The sequence below is a fragment of the Hyperolius riggenbachi genome, chromosome 7 (assembly GCF_040937935.1).
Source record: "Hyperolius riggenbachi isolate aHypRig1 chromosome 7, aHypRig1.pri, whole genome shotgun sequence".
NCBI lineage: Eukaryota > Metazoa > Chordata > Amphibia > Anura > Hyperoliidae > Hyperolius > Hyperolius riggenbachi.
Genome location: NC_090652.1, coordinates 201718000 through 201741216, shown reverse-complemented (window position 1 = coordinate 201741216; position 23217 = coordinate 201718000). Strand labels below are relative to the sequence as shown.

General features: G+C 40.7%; 1 protein-coding gene across 2 annotated transcripts in view; it reads left to right on the top strand.

Annotated features, from left to right (window-relative positions):
- Positions 1-23217, top strand: part of PARD3B (par-3 family cell polarity regulator beta) — an 807407-nt gene that overhangs the window by 303076 nt on the left and 481114 nt on the right. For both annotated transcript variants that reach the window (XM_068245009.1, XM_068245008.1), the window contains exon 4: positions 20495-20604. In XM_068245009.1, coding sequence (XP_068101110.1) covers positions 20495-20604 — 110 coding nt within the window. The remainder of the gene's footprint in view (positions 1-20494; positions 20605-23217) is intronic.

The window sequence follows — 23217 nt, the reverse complement described above, 5'->3', positions numbered from 1 at the left end:
AGCCAGATACCCAAGGGATGTACTGTGATTGTGTCATATCTGTCAATCACCTGTGGAAGATCACAGGCATCTGCTATTGGCTCCTATGGCCATGTGACTGATGAGACACGGTGCAGGCGTAAATGCGGCCTGCCTGATAGGGACTGATGCTTCAAAATGAGGTAATATGTCCTAATTAACTTTGTTTTATGTTCTAGCTGAATATGTTTACTGTTCACTGGCCATTGTTCACCTTTCAAAAGACTGAATGTCTGGGCCCAGGACAGATGAGCTGTTTTATGCCCTTAACAATTTTTCATAAACCCTTCAATATTGTGCTTCTGCAAATGTCTCTTAAAGAGTAACTGTCGGGCATAAAATCAAAAATTCTTTATTTTTATCTGGTAAACAAGTAATAAGGATGCTAATAAGGCAATCCAAAAGTTAAAATCACTATTCCTTTTCTTGTTGATAAATTATCATTCGCCAGTTTACCTGACTCTTATTTGGTACACAGAAAATTTGGTACACAAAAAAGAAGTTGCAGGGCACAATGGGTTGTCTTTTTTTTTGCTTCTCTACTTCCCCTCAGACTTACCTAATGCAGCCTGATTGGCTGAAGCCTCTATACTCCTGTTTTCCCCTCCCACACCTCTGTTCCTTTCTGATTGGCCAAAATGTCTCCGGCTGAAACAATGCACTTTCTATAGTGAAGGGCGGGCAAATCAGGCAGAGGAGACTAAGGGCGGATATTACATCACGACTGGCTTCAAAATAGCCACAGTAAATATGGAAACTGTCTAGATTAGCATTCTCTACTTTTCCTTTATAAAATTCATAGGAATCATAACGTGGACAGTGCAATACATCTGTTATGTAGGTAGAGCAAGTATTTATCTACTTATATATTTGTTTTTTTTTCTGAGATAGTATGGCTGACATCTCCTCTTTAAAGAGATACTCTGCATAGCCAGTCTTCTTACTAAAACGGTGATTCTTTAATGTAAATCAGGGTTCTGCACTGCAATAATCCAACCCCTAAGATCTTACAGTTACAGTGAGAAGACTTGATATTCAGTCCTCTTACCTATGTTCCTATTTCTATTTAATCTCTACCTATGTTTCAGACAGTACCTATAAGCCTGTTTTTATGGTTTACTTTTCCATGCTTGTGCTCACACTCTCTCTCTGATCTAGGTGTTTGGCACTGGGAGCGAGAGCAAGACCTCTCAGCCCCCTTTAACCTGGCTCCCTGGGTATTCCCTACTTCTAGGCCGCCATTGCCCATCCGCTCAGCATCCATGTAACATGTGTATCACTTGCACACTTGCATGTTCATGAAAAAGTGAAACTTGTTTGTACTTAACAAAGCAAAGGAGCAGTGGCCGGTGTCTTCTAAAAAAACACCTTTAAACAATCAGCTCGTTTCCATATTTAGTGTCGGAAGCTTGGAAAAAGAAACCACTAACCTTATATGATGTAGCTTAGCTTGGAAATATTAGCTTTATAAGATTGTGTGTTTGACACCAATCTCCTAACCATGTTGATTTGTTTGTGCAATTTCAAACACAAACTGACCTGTTTAATGATGCCTCATGACAACCAGTGGGTGCGGGAAAAAGTTTTGAACTGTAGATGCCTAGTCTTAGTGTCCCTGGAACATCGTCAGAAACCTTTTCCACAAGGTCAGCCTAGAACTCACCTGATTATATTTGTATTCAAGCTCCGTAAAGCCCAATCTACACGATACGATTCTTTGTGCGATTCGATTACGATTCTATGTACGATACGTTTAGATCCGACATGTTCGATCGGGATTCGATTCGATTCAGTTCGATTTGCCATTGCAAAACAATGGCAAATCAAATTGAATTGAATTGAATCCCGATTGGACATGTCGGATTAAATCGGATCGTAAATAGAATCGTAATCAAATTGCACAAAGAATCGTATCGTGTAGATGGGGCTTAAGATCTCCTTGATCATGGTGCAATATCACCTCTAATTTAGTGTTATGGTTGTTTAACCTCTTTAACAACGTGTGGTCTTGTGTCAAAACCTGTACCTATATGTCCCATGGAGTGGTATCTCTCAAAATAAGCACTTTTTGTGGAGCTTTGCATTTTAGAGTTTTTTTTTAACAATTTGAGGAATAACCTAGTAAACACTCAACGATTGGATCCTCATGGGATCTTCGCTCACTCAGTAAGTTCTTCTTGTGAGATCAACCTTGTCTGAACAATTATGAAAAAGTATCATGAATGTGTCTGTAAACTTCATGTTTAGAACTGGTGGGTTGGGTCAGTCTGAAAATCCCTCTCTATATTCGGGCGTCTCAGGATCTGTGGGTTTGAGGGAGAACAGGAGCCTGATGGTGCAGTATCGTTAATAAATTGAGTATTAGTATTGTGAGCAATAATACTCACAATGTCAGGTTGCTTCCCTAGCAACCACTGTGTGCACATGCGGGGAAAAAACGTCTCCGCTCGGTATCCCGGATCCTCCTGGAGCTGGGCGGTCACTCTCCTTTGCTGTTCCTCTCTATCTGCTGGAATAGCTGATTTGAGGGGAGTATCGCCTCACTTGGGGGTGTGTAACTAGACTGGATAGACTTTTCAAGGAGGCACCCTTGAGGTGTAGTGTTGACATACGTGTGTAAAAAATTAGGTGGTTTACCTCTCTTTTAGACTCATATAGCGTACAAAAGGTTCTTTATTTTATACAAACAAGTTTACGTGTAGACAACGCCCTTACTCCCATAGCCTGGCATCTGCCTCCAATTGCCCACTATTGATGCCGTTGTCCAGGTTCTGTTCGGAGTGGTCGCCGACCTTTGTCCCAGACATACTGCACTGTGCATGCAAACTATGTCCTCTTGGGCGACTTGTGCGTGCCAAATACACCATTCCTAAAAAGTGTGCATGCGTACAGCACACTGGGTCCCTGGCAAGCCCGGTCACAAGCTACCCCTGAAGTGGACATACTACACATGCACAGTGACCAGGACCTGGACAACGGCAGCAATAGTGCGGTAATGGAGGCATAATACGCTGTTCCATTTCTACCCAATTTTTTGGGGATGAGGTAGACCACCAGTCATTGGACATAATAAGATTTGTTGCATAATAGTAGAATTCTATGCCTGATGACCTACCTCATGCCCAAAAAATGTGGGTAGAAATGGAACAGCATATTATGCGTACGCCACAAAAAGCATTTTTACTGTAGCAGGGGCTAAACTTCCAAACTATACCTAACGCACTATTCATTACACAATCTTGGTATTAAATAAAATATCCACACAAACATCTAAATCTTACCACTTTGAGCCTTGACTTAGACACTCAAAGATGGCAACAAAGGGGAATAACATTTTTCAAATGACTTGTTTTAAGCAGGTAAATTAATGCCCTTTCCCAGATTACAAATAGAATATCAACTACCTGATTCTTTTATCTACATAAAGATTCCCTTGTAACTTTTAAGGGCTTCTGCCCATCCAACAAAGGGAGTTTGGTCCAGCGCAATAAGGACAGCGGGAAGGGAGATACCAATGCGGCTTCATGGTCAACCAAGCGGGTCGAGCCATGCATCGAGGACCACTGAACCAACTGAGCAAACCAAGAGGCACAAAAATACTGTAAAAGTTTAGGGGCACCAAGGCCTTCCCTAGATTTATCCCTAGCCAGATACCCAAGGGATGTACTGTGATTGTGTCATATCTGTCAATCACCTGTGGAAGATCACAGGCATCTGCTATTGGCTCCTATGGCCATGTGACTGATGAGACACGGTGCAGGCGTAAATGCGGCCTGCCTGATAGGGACTGATGCTTCAAAATGAGGTAATATGTCCTAATTAACTTTGTTTTATGTTCTAGCTGAATATGTTTACTGTTCACTGGCCATTGTTCACCTTTCAAAAGACTGAATGTCTGGGCCCAGGACAGACGAGCTGTTTTATGCCCTTAACAATTTTTCATAAACCCTTCAATATTGTGCTTCTGCAAATGTCTCTTAAAGAGTAACTGTCGGGCATAAAATCAAAAATTCTTTATTTTTATCTGGTAAACAAGTAATAAGGATGCTAATAAGGCAATCCAAAAGTTAAAATCACTATTCCTTTTCTTGTTGATAAATTATCATTCGCCAGTTTACCTGACTCTTATTTGGTACACAGAAAATTTGGTACACAAAAAAGAAGTTGCAGGGCACAATGGGTTGTCTTTTTTTTTGCTTCTCTACTTCCCCTCAGACTTACCTAATGCAGCCTGATTGGCTGAAGCCTCTATACTCCTGTTTTCCCCTCCCACACCTCTGTTCCTTTCTGATTGGCCAAAATGTCTCCGGCTGAAACAATGCACTTTCTATAGTGAAGGGCGGGCAAATCAGGCAGAGGAGACTAAGGGCGGATATTACATCACGACTGGCTTCAAAATAGCCACAGTAAATATGGAAACTGTCTAGATTAGCATTCTCTACTTTTCCTTTATAAAATTCATAGGAATCATAACGTGGACAGTGCAATACATCTGTTATGTAGGTAGAGCAAGTATTTATCTACTTATATATTTGTTTTTTTTTCTGAGATAGTATGGCTGACATCTCCTCTTTAAAGAGATACTCTGCATAGCCAGTCTTCTTACTAAAACGGTGATTCTTTAATGTAAATCAGGGTTCTGCACTGCAATAATCCAACCCCTAAGATCTTACAGTTACAGTGAGAAGACTTGATATTCAGTCCTCTTACCTATGTTCCTATTTCTATTTAATCTCTACCTATGTTTCAGACAGTACCTATAAGCCTGTTTTTATGGTTTACTTTTCCATGCTTGTGCTCACACTCTCTCTCTGATCTAGGTGTTTGGCACTGGGAGCGAGAGCAAGACCTCTCAGCCCCCTTTAACCTGGCTCCCTGGGTATTCCCTACTTCTAGGCCGCCATTGCCCATCCGCTCAGCATCCATGTAACATGTGTATCACTTGCACACTTGCATGTTCATGAAAAAGTGAAACTTGTTTGTACTTAACAAAGCAAAGGAGCAGTGGCCGGTGTCTTCTAAAAAAACACCTTTAAACAATCAGCTCGTTTCCATATTTAGTGTCGGAAGCTTGGAAAAAGAAACCACTAACCTTATATGATGTAGCTTAGCTTGGAAATATTAGCTTTATAAGATTGTGTGTTTGACACCAATCTCCTAACCATGTTGATTTGTTTGTGCAATTTCAAACACAAACTGACCTGTTTAATGATGCCTCATGACAACCAGTGGGTGCGGGAAAAAGTTTTGAACTGTAGATGCCTAGTCTTAGTGTCCCTGGAACATCGTCAGAAACCTTTTCCACAAGGTCAGCCTAGAACTCACCTGATTATATTTGTATTCAAGCTCCGTAAAGCCCAATCTACACGATACGATTCTTTGTGCGATTCGATTACGATTCTATGTACGATACGTTTAGATCCGACATGTTCGATCGGGATTCGATTCGATTCAGTTCGATTTGCCATTGCAAAACAATGGCAAATCAAATTGAATTGAATTGAATCCCGATTGGACATGTCGGATTAAATCGGATCGTAAATAGAATCGTAATCAAATTGCACAAAGAATCGTATCGTGTAGATGGGGCTTAAGATCTCCTTGATCATGGTGCAATATCACCTCTAATTTAGTGTTATGGTTGTTTAACCTCTTTAACAACGTGTGGTCTTGTGTCAAAACCTGTACCTATATGTCCCATGGAGTGGTATCTCTCAAAATAAGCACTTTTTGTGGAGCTTTGCATTTTAGAGTTTTTTTTTAACAATTTGAGGAATAACCTAGTAAACACTCAACGATTGGATCCTCATGGGATCTTCGCTCACTCAGTAAGTTCTTCTTGTGAGATCAACCTTGTCTGAACAATTATGAAAAAGTATCATGAATGTGTCTGTAAACTTCATGTTTAGAACTGGTGGGTTGGGTCAGTCTGAAAATCCCTCTCTATATTCGGGCGTCTCAGGATCTGTGGGTTTGAGGGAGAACAGGAGCCTGATGGTGCAGTATCGTTAATAAATTGAGTATTAGTATTGTGAGCAATAATACTCACAATGTCAGGTTGCTTCCCTAGCAACCACTGTGTGCACATGCGGGGAAAAAACGTCTCCGCTCGGTATCCCGGATCCTCCTGGAGCTGGGCGGTCACTCTCCTTTGCTGTTCCTCTCTATCTGCTGGAATAGCTGATTTGAGGGGAGTATCGCCTCACTTGGGGGTGTGTAACTAGACTGGATAGACTTTTCAAGGAGGCACCCTTGAGGTGTAGTGTTGACATACGTGTGTAAAAAATTAGGTGGTTTACCTCTCTTTTAGACTCATATAGCGTACAAAAGGTTCTTTATTTTATACAAACAAGTTTACGTGTAGACAACGCCCTTACTCCCATAGCCTGGCATCTGCCTCCAATTGCCCACTATTGATGCCGTTGTCCAGGTTCTGTTCGGAGTGGTCGCCGACCTTTGTCCCAGACATACTGCACTGTGCATGCAAACTATGTCCTCTTGGGCGACTTGTGCGTGCCAAATACACCATTCCTAAAAAGTGTGCATGCGTACAGCACACTGGGTCCCTGGCAAGCCCGGTCACAAGCCACCCCTGAAGTGGACATACTACACATGCACAGTGACCAGGACCTGGACAACGGCAGCAATAGTGCGGTAATGGAGGCATAATACGCTGTTCCATTTCTACCCAATTTTTTGGGGATGAGGTAGACCACCAGTCATTGGACATAATAAGATTTGTTGCATAATAGTAGAATTCTATGCCTGATGACCTACCTCATGCCCAAAAAATGTGGGTAGAAATGGAACAGCATATTATGCGTACGCCACAAAAAGCATTTTTACTGTAGCAGGGGCTAAACTTCCAAACTATACCTAACGCACTATTCATTACACAATCTTGGTATTAAATAAAATATCCACACAAACATCTAAATCTTACCACTTTGAGCCTTGACTTAGACACTCAAAGATGGCAACAAAGGGGAATAACATTTTTCAAATGACTTGTTTTAAGCAGGTAAATTAATGCCCTTTCCCAGATTACAAATAGAATATCAACTACCTGATTCTTTTATCTACATAAAGATTCCCTTGTAACTTTTAAGGGCTTCTGCCCATCCAACAAAGGGAGTTTGGTCCAGCGCAATAAGGACAGCGGGAAGGGAGATACCAATGCGGCTTCATGGTCAACCAAGCGGGTCGAGCCATGCATCGAGGACCACTGAACCAACTGAGCAAACCAAGAGGCACAAAAATACTGTAAAAGTTTAGGGGCACCAAGGCCTTCCCTAGATTTATCCCTAGCCAGATACCCAAGGGATGTACTGTGATTGTGTCATATCTGTCAATCACCTGTGGAAGATCACAGGCATTTGCTATTGGCTCCTATGGCCATGTGACTGATGAGACACGGTGCAGGCGTAAATGCGGCCTGCCTGATAGGGACTGATGCTTCAAAATGAGGTAATATGTCCTAATTAACTTTGTTTTATGTTCTAGCTGAATATGTTTACTGTTCACTGGCCATTGTTCACCTTTCAAAAGACTGAATGTCTGGGCCCAGGACAGATGAGCTGTTTTATGCCCTTAACAATTTTTCATAAACCCTTCAATATTGTGCTTCTGCAAATGTCTCTTAAAGAGTAACTGTCGGGCATAAAATCAAAAATTCTTTATTTTTATCTGGTAAACAAGTAATAAGGATGCTAATAAGGCAATCCAAAAGTTAAAATCACTATTCCTTTTCTTGTTGATAAATTATCATTCGCCAGTTTACCTGACTCTTATTTGGTACACAGAAAATTTGGTACACAAAAAAGAAGTTGCAGGGCACAATGGGTTGTCTTTTTTTTTGCTTCTCTACTTCCCCTCAGACTTACCTAATGCAGCCTGATTGGCTGAAGCCTCTATACTCCTGTTTTCCCCTCCCACACCTCTGTTCCTTTCTGATTGGCCAAAATGTCTCCGGCTGAAACAATGCACTTTCTATAGTGAAGGGCGGGCAAATCAGGCAGAGGAGACTAAGGGCGGATATTACATCACGACTGGCTTCAAAATAGCCACAGTAAATATGGAAACTGTCTAGATTAGCATTCTCTACTTTTCCTTTATAAAATTCATAGGAATCATAACGTGGACAGTGCAATACATCTGTTATGTAGGTAGAGCAAGTATTTATCTACTTATATATTTGTTTTTTTTTCTGAGATAGTATGGCTGACATCTCCTCTTTAAAGAGATACTCTGCATAGCCAGTCTTCTTACTAAAACGGTGATTCTTTAATGTAAATCAGGGTTCTGCACTGCAATAATCCAACCCCTAAGATCTTACAGTTACAGTGAGAAGACTTGATATTCAGTCCTCTTACCTATGTTCCTATTTCTATTTAATCTCTACCTATGTTTCAGACAGTACCTATAAGCCTGTTTTTATGGTTTACTTTTCCATGCTTGTGCTCACACTCTCTCTCTGATCTAGGTGTTTGGCACTGGGAGCGAGAGCAAGACCTCTCAGCCCCCTTTAACCTGGCTCCCTGGGTATTCCCTACTTCTAGGCCGCCATTGCCCATCCGCTCAGCATCCATGTAACATGTGTATCACTTGCACACTTGCATGTTCATGAAAAAGTGAAACTTGTTTGTACTTAACAAAGCAAAGGAGCAGTGGCCGGTGTCTTCTAAAAAAACACCTTTAAACAATCAGCTCGTTTCCATATTTAGTGTCGGAAGCTTGGAAAAAGAAACCACTAACCTTATATGATGTAGCTTAGCTTGGAAATATTAGCTTTATAAGATTGTGTGTTTGACACCAATCTCCTAACCATGTTGATTTGTTTGTGCAATTTCAAACACAAACTGACCTGTTTAATGATGCCTCATGACAACCAGTGGGTGCGGGAAAAAGTTTTGAACTGTAGATGCCTAGTCTTAGTGTCCCTGGAACATCGTCAGAAACCTTTTCCACAAGGTCAGCCTAGAACTCACCTGATTATATTTGTATTCAAGCTCCGTAAAGCCCAATCTACACGATACGATTCTTTGTGCGATTCGATTACGATTCTATGTACGATACGTTTAGATCCGACATGTTCGATCGGGATTCGATTCGATTCAGTTCGATTTGCCATTGCAAAACAATGGCAAATCAAATTGAATTGAATTGAATCCCGATTGGACATGTCGGATTAAATCGGATCGTAAATAGAATCGTAATCAAATTGCACAAAGAATCGTATCGTGTAGATGGGGCTTAAGATCTCCTTGATCATGGTGCAATATCACCTCTAATTTAGTGTTATGGTTGTTTAACCTCTTTAACAACGTGTGGTCTTGTGTCAAAACCTGTACCTATATGTCCCATGGAGTGGTATCTCTCAAAATAAGCACTTTTTGTGGAGCTTTGCATTTTAGAGTTTTTTTTTAACAATTTGAGGAATAACCTAGTAAACACTCAACGATTGGATCCTCATGGGATCTTCGCTCACTCAGTAAGTTCTTCTTGTGAGATCAACCTTGTCTGAACAATTATGAAAAAGTATCATGAATGTGTCTGTAAACTTCATGTTTAGAACTGGTGGGTTGGGTCAGTCTGAAAATCCCTCTCTATATTCGGGCGTCTCAGGATCTGTGGGTTTGAGGGAGAACAGGAGCCTGATGGTGCAGTATCGTTAATAAATTGAGTATTAGTATTGTGAGCAATAATACTCACAATGTCAGGTTGCTTCCCTAGCAACCACTGTGTGCACATGCGGGGAAAAAACGTCTCCGCTCGGTATCCCGGATCCTCCTGGAGCTGGGCGGTCACTCTCCTTTGCTGTTCCTCTCTATCTGCTGGAATAGCTGATTTGAGGGGAGTATCGCCTCACTTGGGGGTGTGTAACTAGACTGGATAGACTTTTCAAGGAGGCACCCTTGAGGTGTAGTGTTGACATACGTGTGTAAAAAATTAGGTGGTTTACCTCTCTTTTAGACTCATATAGCGTACAAAAGGTTCTTTATTTTATACAAACAAGTTTACGTGTAGACAACGCCCTTACTCCCATAGCCTGGCATCTGCCTCCAATTGCCCACTATTGATGCCGTTGTCCAGGTTCTGTTCGGAGTGGTCGCCGACCTTTGTCCCAGACATACTGCACTGTGCATGCAAACTATGTCCTCTTGGGCGACTTGTGCGTGCCAAATACACCATTCCTAAAAAGTGTGCATGCGTACAGCACACTGGGTCCCTGGCAAGCCCGGTCACAAGCCACCCCTGAAGTGGACATACTACACATGCACAGTGACCAGGACCTGGACAACGGCAGCAATAGTGCGGTAATGGAGGCATAATACGCTGTTCCATTTCTACCCAATTTTTTGGGGATGAGGTAGACCACCAGTCATTGGACATAATAAGATTTGTTGCATAATAGTAGAATTCTATGCCTGATGACCTACCTCATGCCCAAAAAATGTGGGTAGAAATGGAACAGCATATTATGCGTACGCCACAAAAAGCATTTTTACTGTAGCAGGGGCTAAACTTCCAAACTATACCTAACGCACTATTCATTACACAATCTTGGTATTAAATAAAATATCCACACAAACATCTAAATCTTACCACTTTGAGCCTTGACTTAGACACTCAAAGATGGCAACAAAGGGGAATAACATTTTTCAAATGACTTGTTTTAAGCAGGTAAATTAATGCCCTTTCCCAGATTACAAATAGAATATCAACTACCTGATTCTTTTATCTACATAAAGATTCCCTTGTAACTTTTAAGGGCTTCTGCCCATCCAACAAAGGGAGTTTGGTCCAGCGCAATAAGGACAGCGGGAAGGGAGATACCAATGCGGCTTCATGGTCAACCAAGCGGGTCGAGCCATGCATCGAGGACCACTGAACCAACTGAGCAAACCAAGAGGCACAAAAATACTGTAAAAGTTTAGGGGCACCAAGGCCTTCCCTAGATTTATCCCTAGCCAGATACCCAAGGGATGTACTGTGATTGTGTCATATCTGTCAATCACCTGTGGAAGATCACAGGCATCTGCTATTGGCTCCTATGGCCATGTGACTGATGAGACACGGTGCAGGCGTAAATGCGGCCTGCCTGATAGGGACTGATGCTTCAAAATGAGGTAATATGTCCTAATTAACTTTGTTTTATGTTCTAGCTGAATATGTTTACTGTTCACTGGCCATTGTTCACCTTTCAAAAGACTGAATGTCTGGGCCCAGGACAGATGAGCTGTTTTATGCCCTTAACAATTTTTCATAAACCCTTCAATATTGTGCTTCTGCAAATGTCTCTTAAAGAGTAACTGTCGGGCATAAAATCAAAAATTCTTTATTTTTATCTGGTAAACAAGTAATAAGGATGCTAATAAGGCAATCCAAAAGTTAAAATCACTATTCCTTTTCTTGTTGATAAATTATCATTCGCCAGTTTACCTGACTCTTATTTGGTACACAGAAAATTTGGTACACAAAAAAGAAGTTGCAGGGCACAATGGGTTGTCTTTTTTTTTGCTTCTCTACTTCCCCTCAGACTTACCTAATGCAGCCTGATTGGCTGAAGCCTCTATACTCCTGTTTTCCCCTCCCACACCTCTGTTCCTTTCTGATTGGCCAAAATGTCTCCGGCTGAAACAATGCACTTTCTATAGTGAAGGGCGGGCAAATCAGGCAGAGGAGACTAAGGGCGGATATTACATCACGACTGGCTTCAAAATAGCCACAGTAAATATGGAAACTGTCTAGATTAGCATTCTCTACTTTTCCTTTATAAAATTCATAGGAATCATAACGTGGACAGTGCAATACATCTGTTATGTAGGTAGAGCAAGTATTTATCTACTTATATATTTGTTTTTTTTTCTGAGATAGTATGGCTGACATCTCCTCTTTAAAGAGATACTCTGCATAGCCAGTCTTCTTACTAAAACGGTGATTCTTTAATGTAAATCAGGATTCTGCACTGCAATAATCCAACCCCTAAGATCTTACAGTTACAGTGAGAAGACTTGATATTCAGTCCTCTTACCTATGTTCCTATTTCTATTTAATCTCTACCTATGTTTCAGACAGTACCTATAAGCCTGTTTTTATGGTTTACTTTTCCATGCTTGTGCTCACACTCTCTCTCTGATCTAGGTGTTTGGCACTGGGAGCGAGAGCAAGACCTCTCAGCCCCCTTTAACCTGGCTCCCTGGGTATTCCCTACTTCTAGGCCGCCATTGCCCATCCGCTCAGCATCCATGTAACATGTGTATCACTTGCACACTTGCATGTTCATGAAAAAGTGAAACTTGTTTGTACTTAACAAAGCAAAGGAGCAGTGGCCGGTGTCTTCTAAAAAAACACCTTTAAACAATCAGCTCGTTTCCATATTTAGTGTCGGAAGCTTGGAAAAAGAAACCACTAACCTTATATGATGTAGCTTAGCTTGGAAATATTAGCTTTATAAGATTGTGTGTTTGACACCAATCTCCTAACCATGTTGATTTGTTTGTGCAATTTCAAACACAAACTGACCTGTTTAATGATGCCTCATGACAACCAGTGGGTGCGGGAAAAAGTTTTGAACTGTAGATGCCTAGTCTTAGTGTCCCTGGAACATCGTCAGAAACCTTTTCCACAAGGTCAGCCTAGAACTCACCTGATTATATTTGTATTCAAGCTCCGTAAAGCCCAATCTACACGATACGATTCTTTGTGCGATTCGATTACGATTCTATGTACGATACGTTTAGATCCGACATGTTCGATCGGGATTCGATTCGATTCAGTTCGATTTGCCATTGCAAAACAATGGCAAATCAAATTGAATTGAATTGAATCCCGATTGGACATGTCGGATTAAATCGGATCGTAAATAGAATCGTAATCAAATTGCACAAAGAATCGTATCGTGTAGATGGGGCTTAAGATCTCCTTGATCATGGTGCAATATCACCTCTAATTTAGTGTTATGGTTGTTTAACCTCTTTAACAACGTGTGGTCTTGTGTCAAAACCTGTACCTATATGTCCCATGGAGTGGTATCTCTCAAAATAAGCACTTTTTGTGGAGCTTTGCATTTTAGAGTTTTTTTTTAACAATTTGAGGAATAACCTAGTAAACACTCAACGATTGGATCCTCATGGGATCTTCGCTCACTCAGTAAGTTCTTCTTGTGAGATCAACCTTGTCTGAACAATTATGAAAAAGTATCATGAATGTGTCTGTAAACTTCATGTTTAGAACTGGTGGGTTGGGTCAGTCTGAAAATCCCTTTCTATATTCGGGCGTCTCAGGATCTGTGGGTTTGAGGGAGAACAGGAGCCTGATGGTGCAGTATCGTTAATAAATTGAGTATTAGTATTGTGAGCAATAATACTCACAATGTCAGGTTGCTTCCCTAGCAACCACTGTGTGCACATGCGGGGAAAAAACGTCTCCGCTCGGTATCCCGGATCCTCCTGGAGCTGGGCGGTCACTCTCCTTTGCTGTTCCTCTCTATCTGCTGGAATAGCTGATTTGAGGGGAGTATCGCCTCACTTGGGGGTGTGTAACTAGACTGGATAGACTTTTCAAGGAGGCACCCTTGAGGTGTAGTGTTGACATACGTGTGTAAAAAATTAGGTGGTTTACCTCTCTTTTAGACTCATATAGCGTACAAAAGGTTCTTTATTTTATACAAACAAGTTTACGTGTAGACAACGCCCTTACTCCCATAGCCTGGCATCTGCCTCCAATTGCCCACTATTGATGCCGTTGTCCAGGTTCTGTTCGGAGTGGTCGCCGACCTTTGTCCCAGACATACTGCACTGTGCATGCAAACTATGTCCTCTTGGGCGACTTGTGCGTGCCAAATACACCATTCCTAAAAAGTGTGCATGCGTACAGCACACTGGGTCCCTGGCAAGCCCGGTCACAAGCCACCCCTGAAGTGGACATACTACACATGCACAGTGACCAGGACCTGGACAACGGCAGCAATAGTGCGGTAATGGAGGCATAATACGCTGTTCCATTTCTACCCAATTTTTTGGGGATGAGGTAGACCACCAGTCATTGGACATAATAAGATTTGTTGCATAATAGTAGAATTCTATGCCTGATGACCTACCTCATGCCCAAAAAATTTGGGTAGCAATGGAACAGCATATTATGCGTACGCCACAAAAAGCATTTTTACTGTAGCAGGGGCTAAACTTCCAAACTATACCTAATGCACTATTCATTACACAATCTTGGTATTAAATAAAATATCCACACAAACATCTAAATCTTACTACTTTGAGCCTTGACTTAGACACTCAAAGATGGCAACAAAGGGGAATAACATTTTTCAAATGACTTGTTTTAAGCAGGTAAATTAATGCCCTTTCCCAGATTACAAATAGAATATCAACTACCTGATTCTTTTATCTACATAAAGATTCCCTTGTAACTTTTAAGGGCTTCTGCCCATCCAACAAAGGGAGTTTGGTCCAGCGCAATAAGGACAGCGGGAAGGGAGATACCAATGCGGCTTCATGGTCAACCAAGCGGGTCGAGCCATGCATCGAGGACCACTGAACCAACTGAGCAAACCAAGAGGCACAAAAATACTGTAAAAGTTTAGGGGCACCAAGGCCTTCCCTAGATTTATCCCTAGCCAGATACCCAAGGGATGTACTGTGATTGTGTCATATCTGTCAATCACCTGTGGAAGATCACAGGCATTTGCTATTGGCTCCTATGGCCATGTGACTGATGAGACACGGTGCAGGCGTAAATGCGGCCTGCCTGATAGGGACTGATGCTTCAAAATGAGGTAATATGTCCTAATTAACTTTGTTTTATGTTCTAGCTGAATATGTTTACTGTTCACTGGCCATTGTTCACCTTTCAAAAGACTGAATGTCTGGGCCCAGGACAGATGAGCTGTTTTATGCCCTTAACAATTTTTCATAAACCCTTCAATATTGTGCTTCTGCAAATGTCTCTTAAAGAGTAACTGTCGGGCATAAAATCAAAAATTCTTTATTTTTATCTGGTAAACAAGTAATAAGGATGCTAATAAGGCAATCCAAAAGTTAAAATCACTATTCCTTTTCTTGTTGATAAATTATCATTCGCCAGTTTACCTGACTCTTATTTGGTACACAGAAAATTTGGTACACAAAAAAGAAGTTGCAGGGCACAATGGGTTGTCTTTTTTTTTGCTTCTCTACTTCCCCTCAGACTTACCTAATGCAGCCTGATTGGCTGAAGCCTCTATACTCCTGTTTTCCCCTCCCACACCTCTGTTCCTTTCTGATTGGCCAAAATGTCTCCGGCTGAAACAATGCACTTTCTATAGTGAAGGGCGGGCAAATCAGGCAGAGGAGACTAAGGGCGGATATTACATCACGACTGGCTTCAAAATAGCCACAGTAAATATGGAAACTGTCTAGATTAGCATTCTCTACTTTTCCTTTATAAAATTCATAGGAATCATAACGTGGACAGTGCAATACATCTGTTATGTAGGTAGAGCAAGTATTTATCTACTTATATATTTGTTTTTTTTTCTGAGATAGTATGGCTGACATCTCCTCTTTAAAGAGATACTCTGCATAGCCAGTCTTCTTACTAAAACGGTGATTCTTTAATGTAAATCAGGGTTCTGCACTGCAATAATCCAACCCCTAAGATCTTACAGTTACAGTGAGAAGACTTGATATTCAGTCCTCTTACCTATGTTCCTATTTCTATTTAATCTCTACCTATGTTTCAGACAGTACCTATAAGCCTGTTTTTATGGTTTACTTTTCCATGCTTGTGCTCACACTCTCTCTCTGATCTAGGTGTTTGGCACTGGGAGCGAGAGCAAGACCTCTCAGCCCCCTTTAACCTGGCTCCCTGGGTATTCCCTACTTCTAGGCCGCCATTGCCCATCCGCTCAGCATCCATGTAACATGTGTATCACTTGCACACTTGCATGTTCATGAAAAAGTGAAACTTGTTTGTACTTAACAAAGCAAAGGAGCAGTGGCCGGTGTCTTCTAAAAAAACACCTTTAAACAATCAGCTCGTTTCCATATTTAGTGTCGGAAGCTTGGAAAAAGAAACCACTAACCTTATATGATGTAGCTTAGCTTGGAAATATTAGCTTTATAAGATTGTGTGTTTGACACCAATCTCCTAACCATGTTGATTTGTTTGTGCAATTTCAAACACAAACTGACCTGTTTAATGATGCCTCATGACAACCAGTGGGTGCGGGAAAAAGTTTTGAACTGTAGATGCCTAGTCTTAGTGTCCCTGGAACATCGTCAGAAACCTTTTCCACAAGGTCAGCCTAGAACTCACCTGATTATATTTGTATTCAAGCTCCGTAAAGCCCAATCTACACGATACGATTCTTTGTGCGATTCGATTACGATTCTATGTACGATACGTTTAGATCCGACATGTTCGATCGGGATTCGATTCGATTCAGTTCGATTGCAAAACAATGGCAAATCAAATTGAATTGAATTGAATCCCGATTGGACATGTCGGATTAAATCGGATCGTAAATAGAATCGTAATCAAATTGCACAAAGAATCGTATCGTGTAGATGGGGCTTAAGATCTCCTTGATCATGGTGCAATATCACCTCTAATTTAGTGTTATGGTTGTTTAACCTCTTTAACAACGTGTGGTCTTGTGTCAAAACCTGTACCTATATGTCCCATGGAGTGGTATCTCTCAAAATAAGCACTTTTTGTGGAGCTTTGCATTTTAGAGTTTTTTTTAACAATTTGAGGAATAACCTAGTAAACACTCAACGATTGGATCCTCATGGGATCTTCGCTCACTCAGTAAGTTCTTCTTGTGAGATCAACCTTGTCTGAACAATTATGAAAAAGTATCATGAATGTGTCTGTAAACTTCATGTTTAGAACTGGTGGGTTGGGTCAGTCTGAAAATCCCTCTCTATATTCGGGCGTCTCAGGATCTGTGGGTTTGAGGGAGAACAGGAGCCTGATGGTGCAGTATCGTTAATAAATTGAGTATTAGTATTGTGAGCAATAATACTCACAATGTCAGGTTGCTTCCCTAGCAACCACTGTGTGCACATGCGGGGAAAAAACGTCTCCGCTCGGTATCCCGGATCCTCCTGGAGCTGGGCGGTCACTCTCCTTTGCTGTTCCTCTCTATCTGCTGGAATAGCTGATTTGAGGGGAGTATCGCCTCACTTGGGGGTGTGTAACTAGACTGGATAGACTTTTCAATGAGGCACCCTTGAGGTGTAGTGTTGACATACGTGTGTAAAAAAATTAGGTGGTTTACCTCTCTTTTAGACTCATATAGCGTACAAAAGGTTCTTTATTTTATACAAACAAGTTTACGTGTAGACAACGCGTTTCACAGTCTCAGCCCGCTTCCTCAGGTCAGTAAACACCTACAAACAATACAACATACCTATATAACCCAACTTATGTAATTATTAGCGTTACTGCACTTAAATTATTGCACTTTGATTATTGCACTGCTGTATTTTCATAACTGTACTGATTAGATCTTGATAACCTATACGATTACTGTAACTAAGCATATTAAAGGTATATTTCTAGTAAAAAAGTAAAACATGGTGATGAATAAAATATTTAAATAACAAGAATAAAATAATAATAATAATCATAATGTGCAATATTCCAACATAAATACAAGATTTCCAGAAGGCAGATCCCTATCTCAGGACAAATATAGGGACCAAACCCAAGTGCACCTTCCGGAGACCTAGAACGATAAAGAATATATTTGCACCAAGCAAACCCAGAGCACTTAGAAATAATATAAGAAAAACACAGGATGGCCCAATAGGAAACTATCAATGCTGACACAAGAGATGCTTATGTTGTGACTCGACAGAGGAAGGAAAAATAATCTTCAATTCCTTCATGACAATTTAACAATTCAAGCTTGGAAATCGAATTCAGTGTGACACAAGCTTTGTCTCTTGAGCTGCCCCTGCAGCCTACAATACATTGGAAGAACCACACAACAACTGGAAGTAGCGATGTGTAAAAAACTGTTACGCCCTTGCTGCCTGTTTACCCAGACATCTTGATGCATCCATGCAAAAGATCCTTCCCCAGGAAAATCGATAAATCTATCCTTGTCTGGTCTCAGTTGTAACAGAGTTTTGCCTTCTGATAAGGCTTGAGACATTATCTTAAAATCTGCTGTTAAAACTCGATCTGCATGGACAGGCATGCTATTTCCCATGCAGTACCCCATCATGTGCAATCATCTTCTGGAGAATTGTTTGAATGTGCCTTTGAGTGTACCCCTGAATTTTGTAGGTGTTGTGCGTTAACTGTTCCACAACCATGTTCAGATGATCTTGGGTACCCACATTCTGTTGTCCCAATGTGCCTAATTGTTTAAAGTGACCTCAGTCATGTCTTCTATGTCCACACTGTTTGCTACCCCCATTCCAGTCCCCATACCTCCCAAGATTGTATCCGCTAAATCCCAGAATCTTTCTGGCTACACTATTCCCTGTGGAATGTGCCCAAGACATAAAAGCCTGTGCCAGGGTGGCCGCAGTAGTGCTGCAATTGGGGTAGATATTACCCACTCTTCTAAGTTAATCTGCTAAGTAATCAATTGAAGTTGGGCCTCCATAATAACTGGAGTAGCCGTCAGTTGATTTAGCTGAAAAGGGACGCTTTTTGCAACTTGATGGGTCCCACACGACGGTAGGTTTTGGTTCCTGGGTCATCACTGCCAGAGTGACTACCTGAGCTTTAGGAGTTGTGGGAACCCCCACTTTTACGATCACTGTTTCCCTTCTCATTACACAAGTTCTGTTTGGGCCTGTGGGATGCAAAAACCATATGTCCATGGTCCTTCATCTTCCCTGAGTAAGGGTGCTATTTTTAAACTCCCTCCTTTTAGTCCCATCAACCTTCCATCATAGAGAGTCCCCGGGGTGCTGCCTGATGTATCCCAGGATTTGACCTCTCTACTTTCAAAATGTCCCCTGATCCATTAAACAAACGTCCCATGTTAACCCTTGTGGCCCCGCCCAGAAGAATATGGTTGGTTCGCTTTCTTCTGGGAATTGATTAGCATATCAATGACAAAAGATGTTCCTAACTGTCCTGATTGGACCTCTGCCCCTCTGGATTTTAAATTTAAATACAGAGGCCAACACATCTTGCTGTACAATGGTCAGGCTAAATGCAAGTGCCTCTGACTTGGCTTTATAAATTTTGAGGACAGACAAAGAGCAGAACTCCTCAATTAGGGTGAACACATTGTGTACATTTGTGTGAGGGTTGGAGAGGGTGAAGACCATATTATCTGCAAACGTTGCAATCTTAATCTCCCCCCCCCCCCCAACCCTCACACTTGATATGTTTTCAGGCTAACCCCCGGAAATTGACTTTAGACTATGATAAGGACATTACACCATGACTTTAATACGGATTTTATTTATGAGCCCATCTGAGCAACAGTTAGTGATGTGACTATGGACTCTGAAGTCTTGCAGACAATAACTGTGCTTTATAAATGCACAATAATAATAAATAAGCTGCCTTGAAATGGGGTTTCAAAGGCAGATCAGTACATTTCCTTTTTTTGCAAACAACATAACAGAGGTTGTACATTGCACTTAAAATATGTTAATTTTCTGTTATTTGCTGTCCACTTTTCCTCTCTTCAAAAAAAAAATGTTTGCTGTCATTATGCAAATAAGCTGTCATGCATCCTGCAAATGCTTCCAGTTAAGATAATGAAGCTCTTGAGCCTAAATGGGAAATTGTGATTTCTTTAATGAATTCACATCCATGGTGTGACTGCGGAAGTTATTGTCATTGAATGTTAATTTCCATGACGTGGAATTCACAGATTCCACAGCCTATGGCAACTTCAAAGTTCCTAACTAGAGTGTAAGCTGAAATAGTCTATTCTATTTCTTTCGCTGTCAGTATAATCAATAAAAATAAACACATAGAAACAAGGTGCTGCCCCGTGTAATCCTCTTTATGACTGTCTCTGAGAACAGAGAGTTAGAAACTATAGATGCTTATGTGCTTCACTGGAAAATCTTTTTCAACTTATATTGGAACAGCTTTATTGGTTTCCATCCCAGCTTTCATATTAAATTAACTCAATTTGTTTTATTGGTATTTAATATATTCCTATGACTAGCTCAGGTAGGCTTTGGATGGCATTGGAAATTTTAAATGGCTATTGACCTTCTAACCACTGAAATTCAGTGGCTTAATCCATTTATTTTCTTTCTGTAAGATGACAGGTTCAGATGAAAAGCATTAACATTTACCAGACATCACAAAATAGGTTTCTTGTTATGTCCTGTGTGTTATGTTTGTTTTTGTAAAAGGAGCATACTTTTGGATGTGCAGCTATGAAACAAAAGCAGTGAAAAAATATTTTTTTAGTGGGCTGCTTTTCAAATATCAAAGCAGCCCCCACAGTCTCCCCGTCATCTGACTGTCTTTGTCTTTGTTGTAGGAACCCCTCTGCTGGTGAGACGAAGTAGCGATCCTGCTATGGGACCAGTGCCTGATTTTCACGCAGGATCTAGTCACACTGTTGATCACAGCATGAAATTTGCCATCCAGGTTAGTATCAAATCAAAACACATTGAAAAGCAACAAGTAAATAACATTAAAACAGGGTTTTCTTTAATAATGCAGCAAGAGAACCCATTATAATGTGCAACTTACAGCAAACCATGATGACTGTATATTTTAGTGTGTAAAGCATTGTTATGGTAGGTTAAATTTCTTTGTGTAATGCTGCTTACCCTAATAAAGGTTAAAGCAAACCTGAAGCAAAAATAAACTTATTATATAATGAGTTGTGAGTTCAGCTAAGAAATAGAACATTACTAGCAAAGAAATGAGTCTCCTATTGCTTTCCAGTATAGGAAGAGTTACAGAATTTGAGTGTTCTCTATGCAAAAGAGCTTTTCTGAACTTTTCGACCCACTAGGTTGAATACAGTCTTGTTATCTGAAACATTTAAACAGCAAAGAAACAATGAGAGGCAGCTTGAGATAAGGTTTTACTACAGTAAAACTCAAAGGGTCGTTATTTTTGCTAAATCATAAATCAAACTTTTTCTTTTTAATACTTGGTTGCAAATCCTTTGCAGTCAGTTACAGCCTGAAGTCTGGAATACATAGACATCACCAGGCGCTGGGTTTCATACCTGGTGATGCTCTGCCAGGCCTCTACTGCAACTGTCTTAAGTTCCTGCTTGTTCTTGGGGCATTTTCCCTTTAATTTTGTCTTCAGCAAGTTAAATACGTGCTCAATTGGATTCAGGTCAGGTGATTGACTTGGCCATTACATAACATTCCACTTCTTTCCCTTCAAAAATGCTTTGGTTGCTTTTGCAGTATGCTTTGGGTCATTGTCCATCTGCACTGTGAAGTGCCTTCTATAGTGAGTTCTATAGCATTTGGCATAAATGTGTCAGGCTTTCTTCTGGAACTGGAGTTTTGCAAATCTCAGCTGATCATTTGATTGCATGCTTCTCCAAAAGTTGTCATAGACATGTGAATCTGTACCCAGGGGATCCAGAAAAATGTTGTGCCTCAAATGTACAAAGCTCTTCACCACTGTTCTTGACCCAATATTATTTTATTCATTAGCATCATCTCCTCACATTTACACATATTGGACTACTCATTAGCTTTTCCATCATATAATCATTTTACAGGACACATTCACTACTAGTTTGGCTGTTTTGGTTTGAATGGATTTTTGCCCAAGTAAAAAGGGCAGTAAATTGGGTAAGCATTTGATACCAGGCAAGAAAATCATGGAGGAATAAGCCAATTAGAGTATAACTACTAAGAACCAACAAACAGATTTGGCTGAGATGATGACCATTCTTTTAATTGTTAAAGTTTTTTTAATTAGTAAAAGTAAGAAACCTTTATTAATAATACAATAAAACACATTAATTGGCATACAAAGTGCAAAATTGGCATACACAGTGCAATATACCAATGTGACTGTTAAAATCTACTTTAAATCTGCCAGTGCAACTCTGACCCCCTTGGCAGGACCCTGTACACCTAGAACTGCCAGCATATATGGAAAGAGACAAAAGTCGGCATTGAAAGCAATTTGGTTTAATCCAAGACTAAAGTGCAACAGTAAAATTGTAACCGTGCAAGCTTGTGCAGCAGTTCAAAAGATGGGTGCACATACCGGTCCTAGTGGGCAGTCAGTGGGTGCAGGGCACAGCTGCCTGACAGCCGTTTCGTGCTGGTAGCGCTTCTGAGGAGGCACTGCAGTGCCAACGCTTTCTTCTACTTACTCATCTTCCACACATAAAACTGCTCCAGCTGAGGAAGGGTTTTTGACAAATAAAGAGATTGATTAATCACATAAGTGGTAATCTTGAATTCATTTGCAGGCTGCAGCGTGTCACAAGTCCCCATGGTATGACTGTTGTTCAAAGGCTACCAAGATGGCTGGGCCTAATAAAGCAGTTCAGCACCCTTATAGAAAACTCTACCCAGACGTAACTGTTTAAAAGACATCTAACCTAAAATGAGCAGAATATGAAGGCTGCCGTACATATTTACACATTTAAACAGTGCCCTTTGTGTGGCTGTCCTGCCGATCTAGACCAAGACGCCAGGGAACTAGCATTGTTTAAATCAGAAATAAATATGGCAGCCTTGTAATCCCTTTCACTTCAGTTGTGCTTTAAGTGAACATATTCAGTGACCCTCTCTATATTCATGTTCATGTTCTTATCTTAAAATGTCTTATATACCCGAACTGTTATCTTATTGAGAGCGTAATTGTAATTTGAATTTCATGTACTTTCAAACGTCTGTGGCCCATGTTGGGCAAACACAGACTTCCTGTACAACACCACCATGTTCTTCTGTTTATGCAATTTTGGCATTCAGTGCCTAATAAAAGTTTGTTGAAATTAAGTGAACATATTCACTCAAGTAGGACATCCTCCTCATTACATTGCAAACTTGTAACTGAAGGGGTCCCTTGCTTATTGCTTCTGGTTATTGTTGCAAGCGTTGTTAGACAAGTGTATAATTGTCATATTTATTTTGTATACTGTGCCTGTTTTTTGCAACCACATTTACAAGTTACTTTGTACAAAACTCAGGAGGCTGTATAAATCAATAATAACTGCTGAATGCAGCAACAAAGGCTATGATTATTGATAATTCTGGCCAGTTTCTCAAG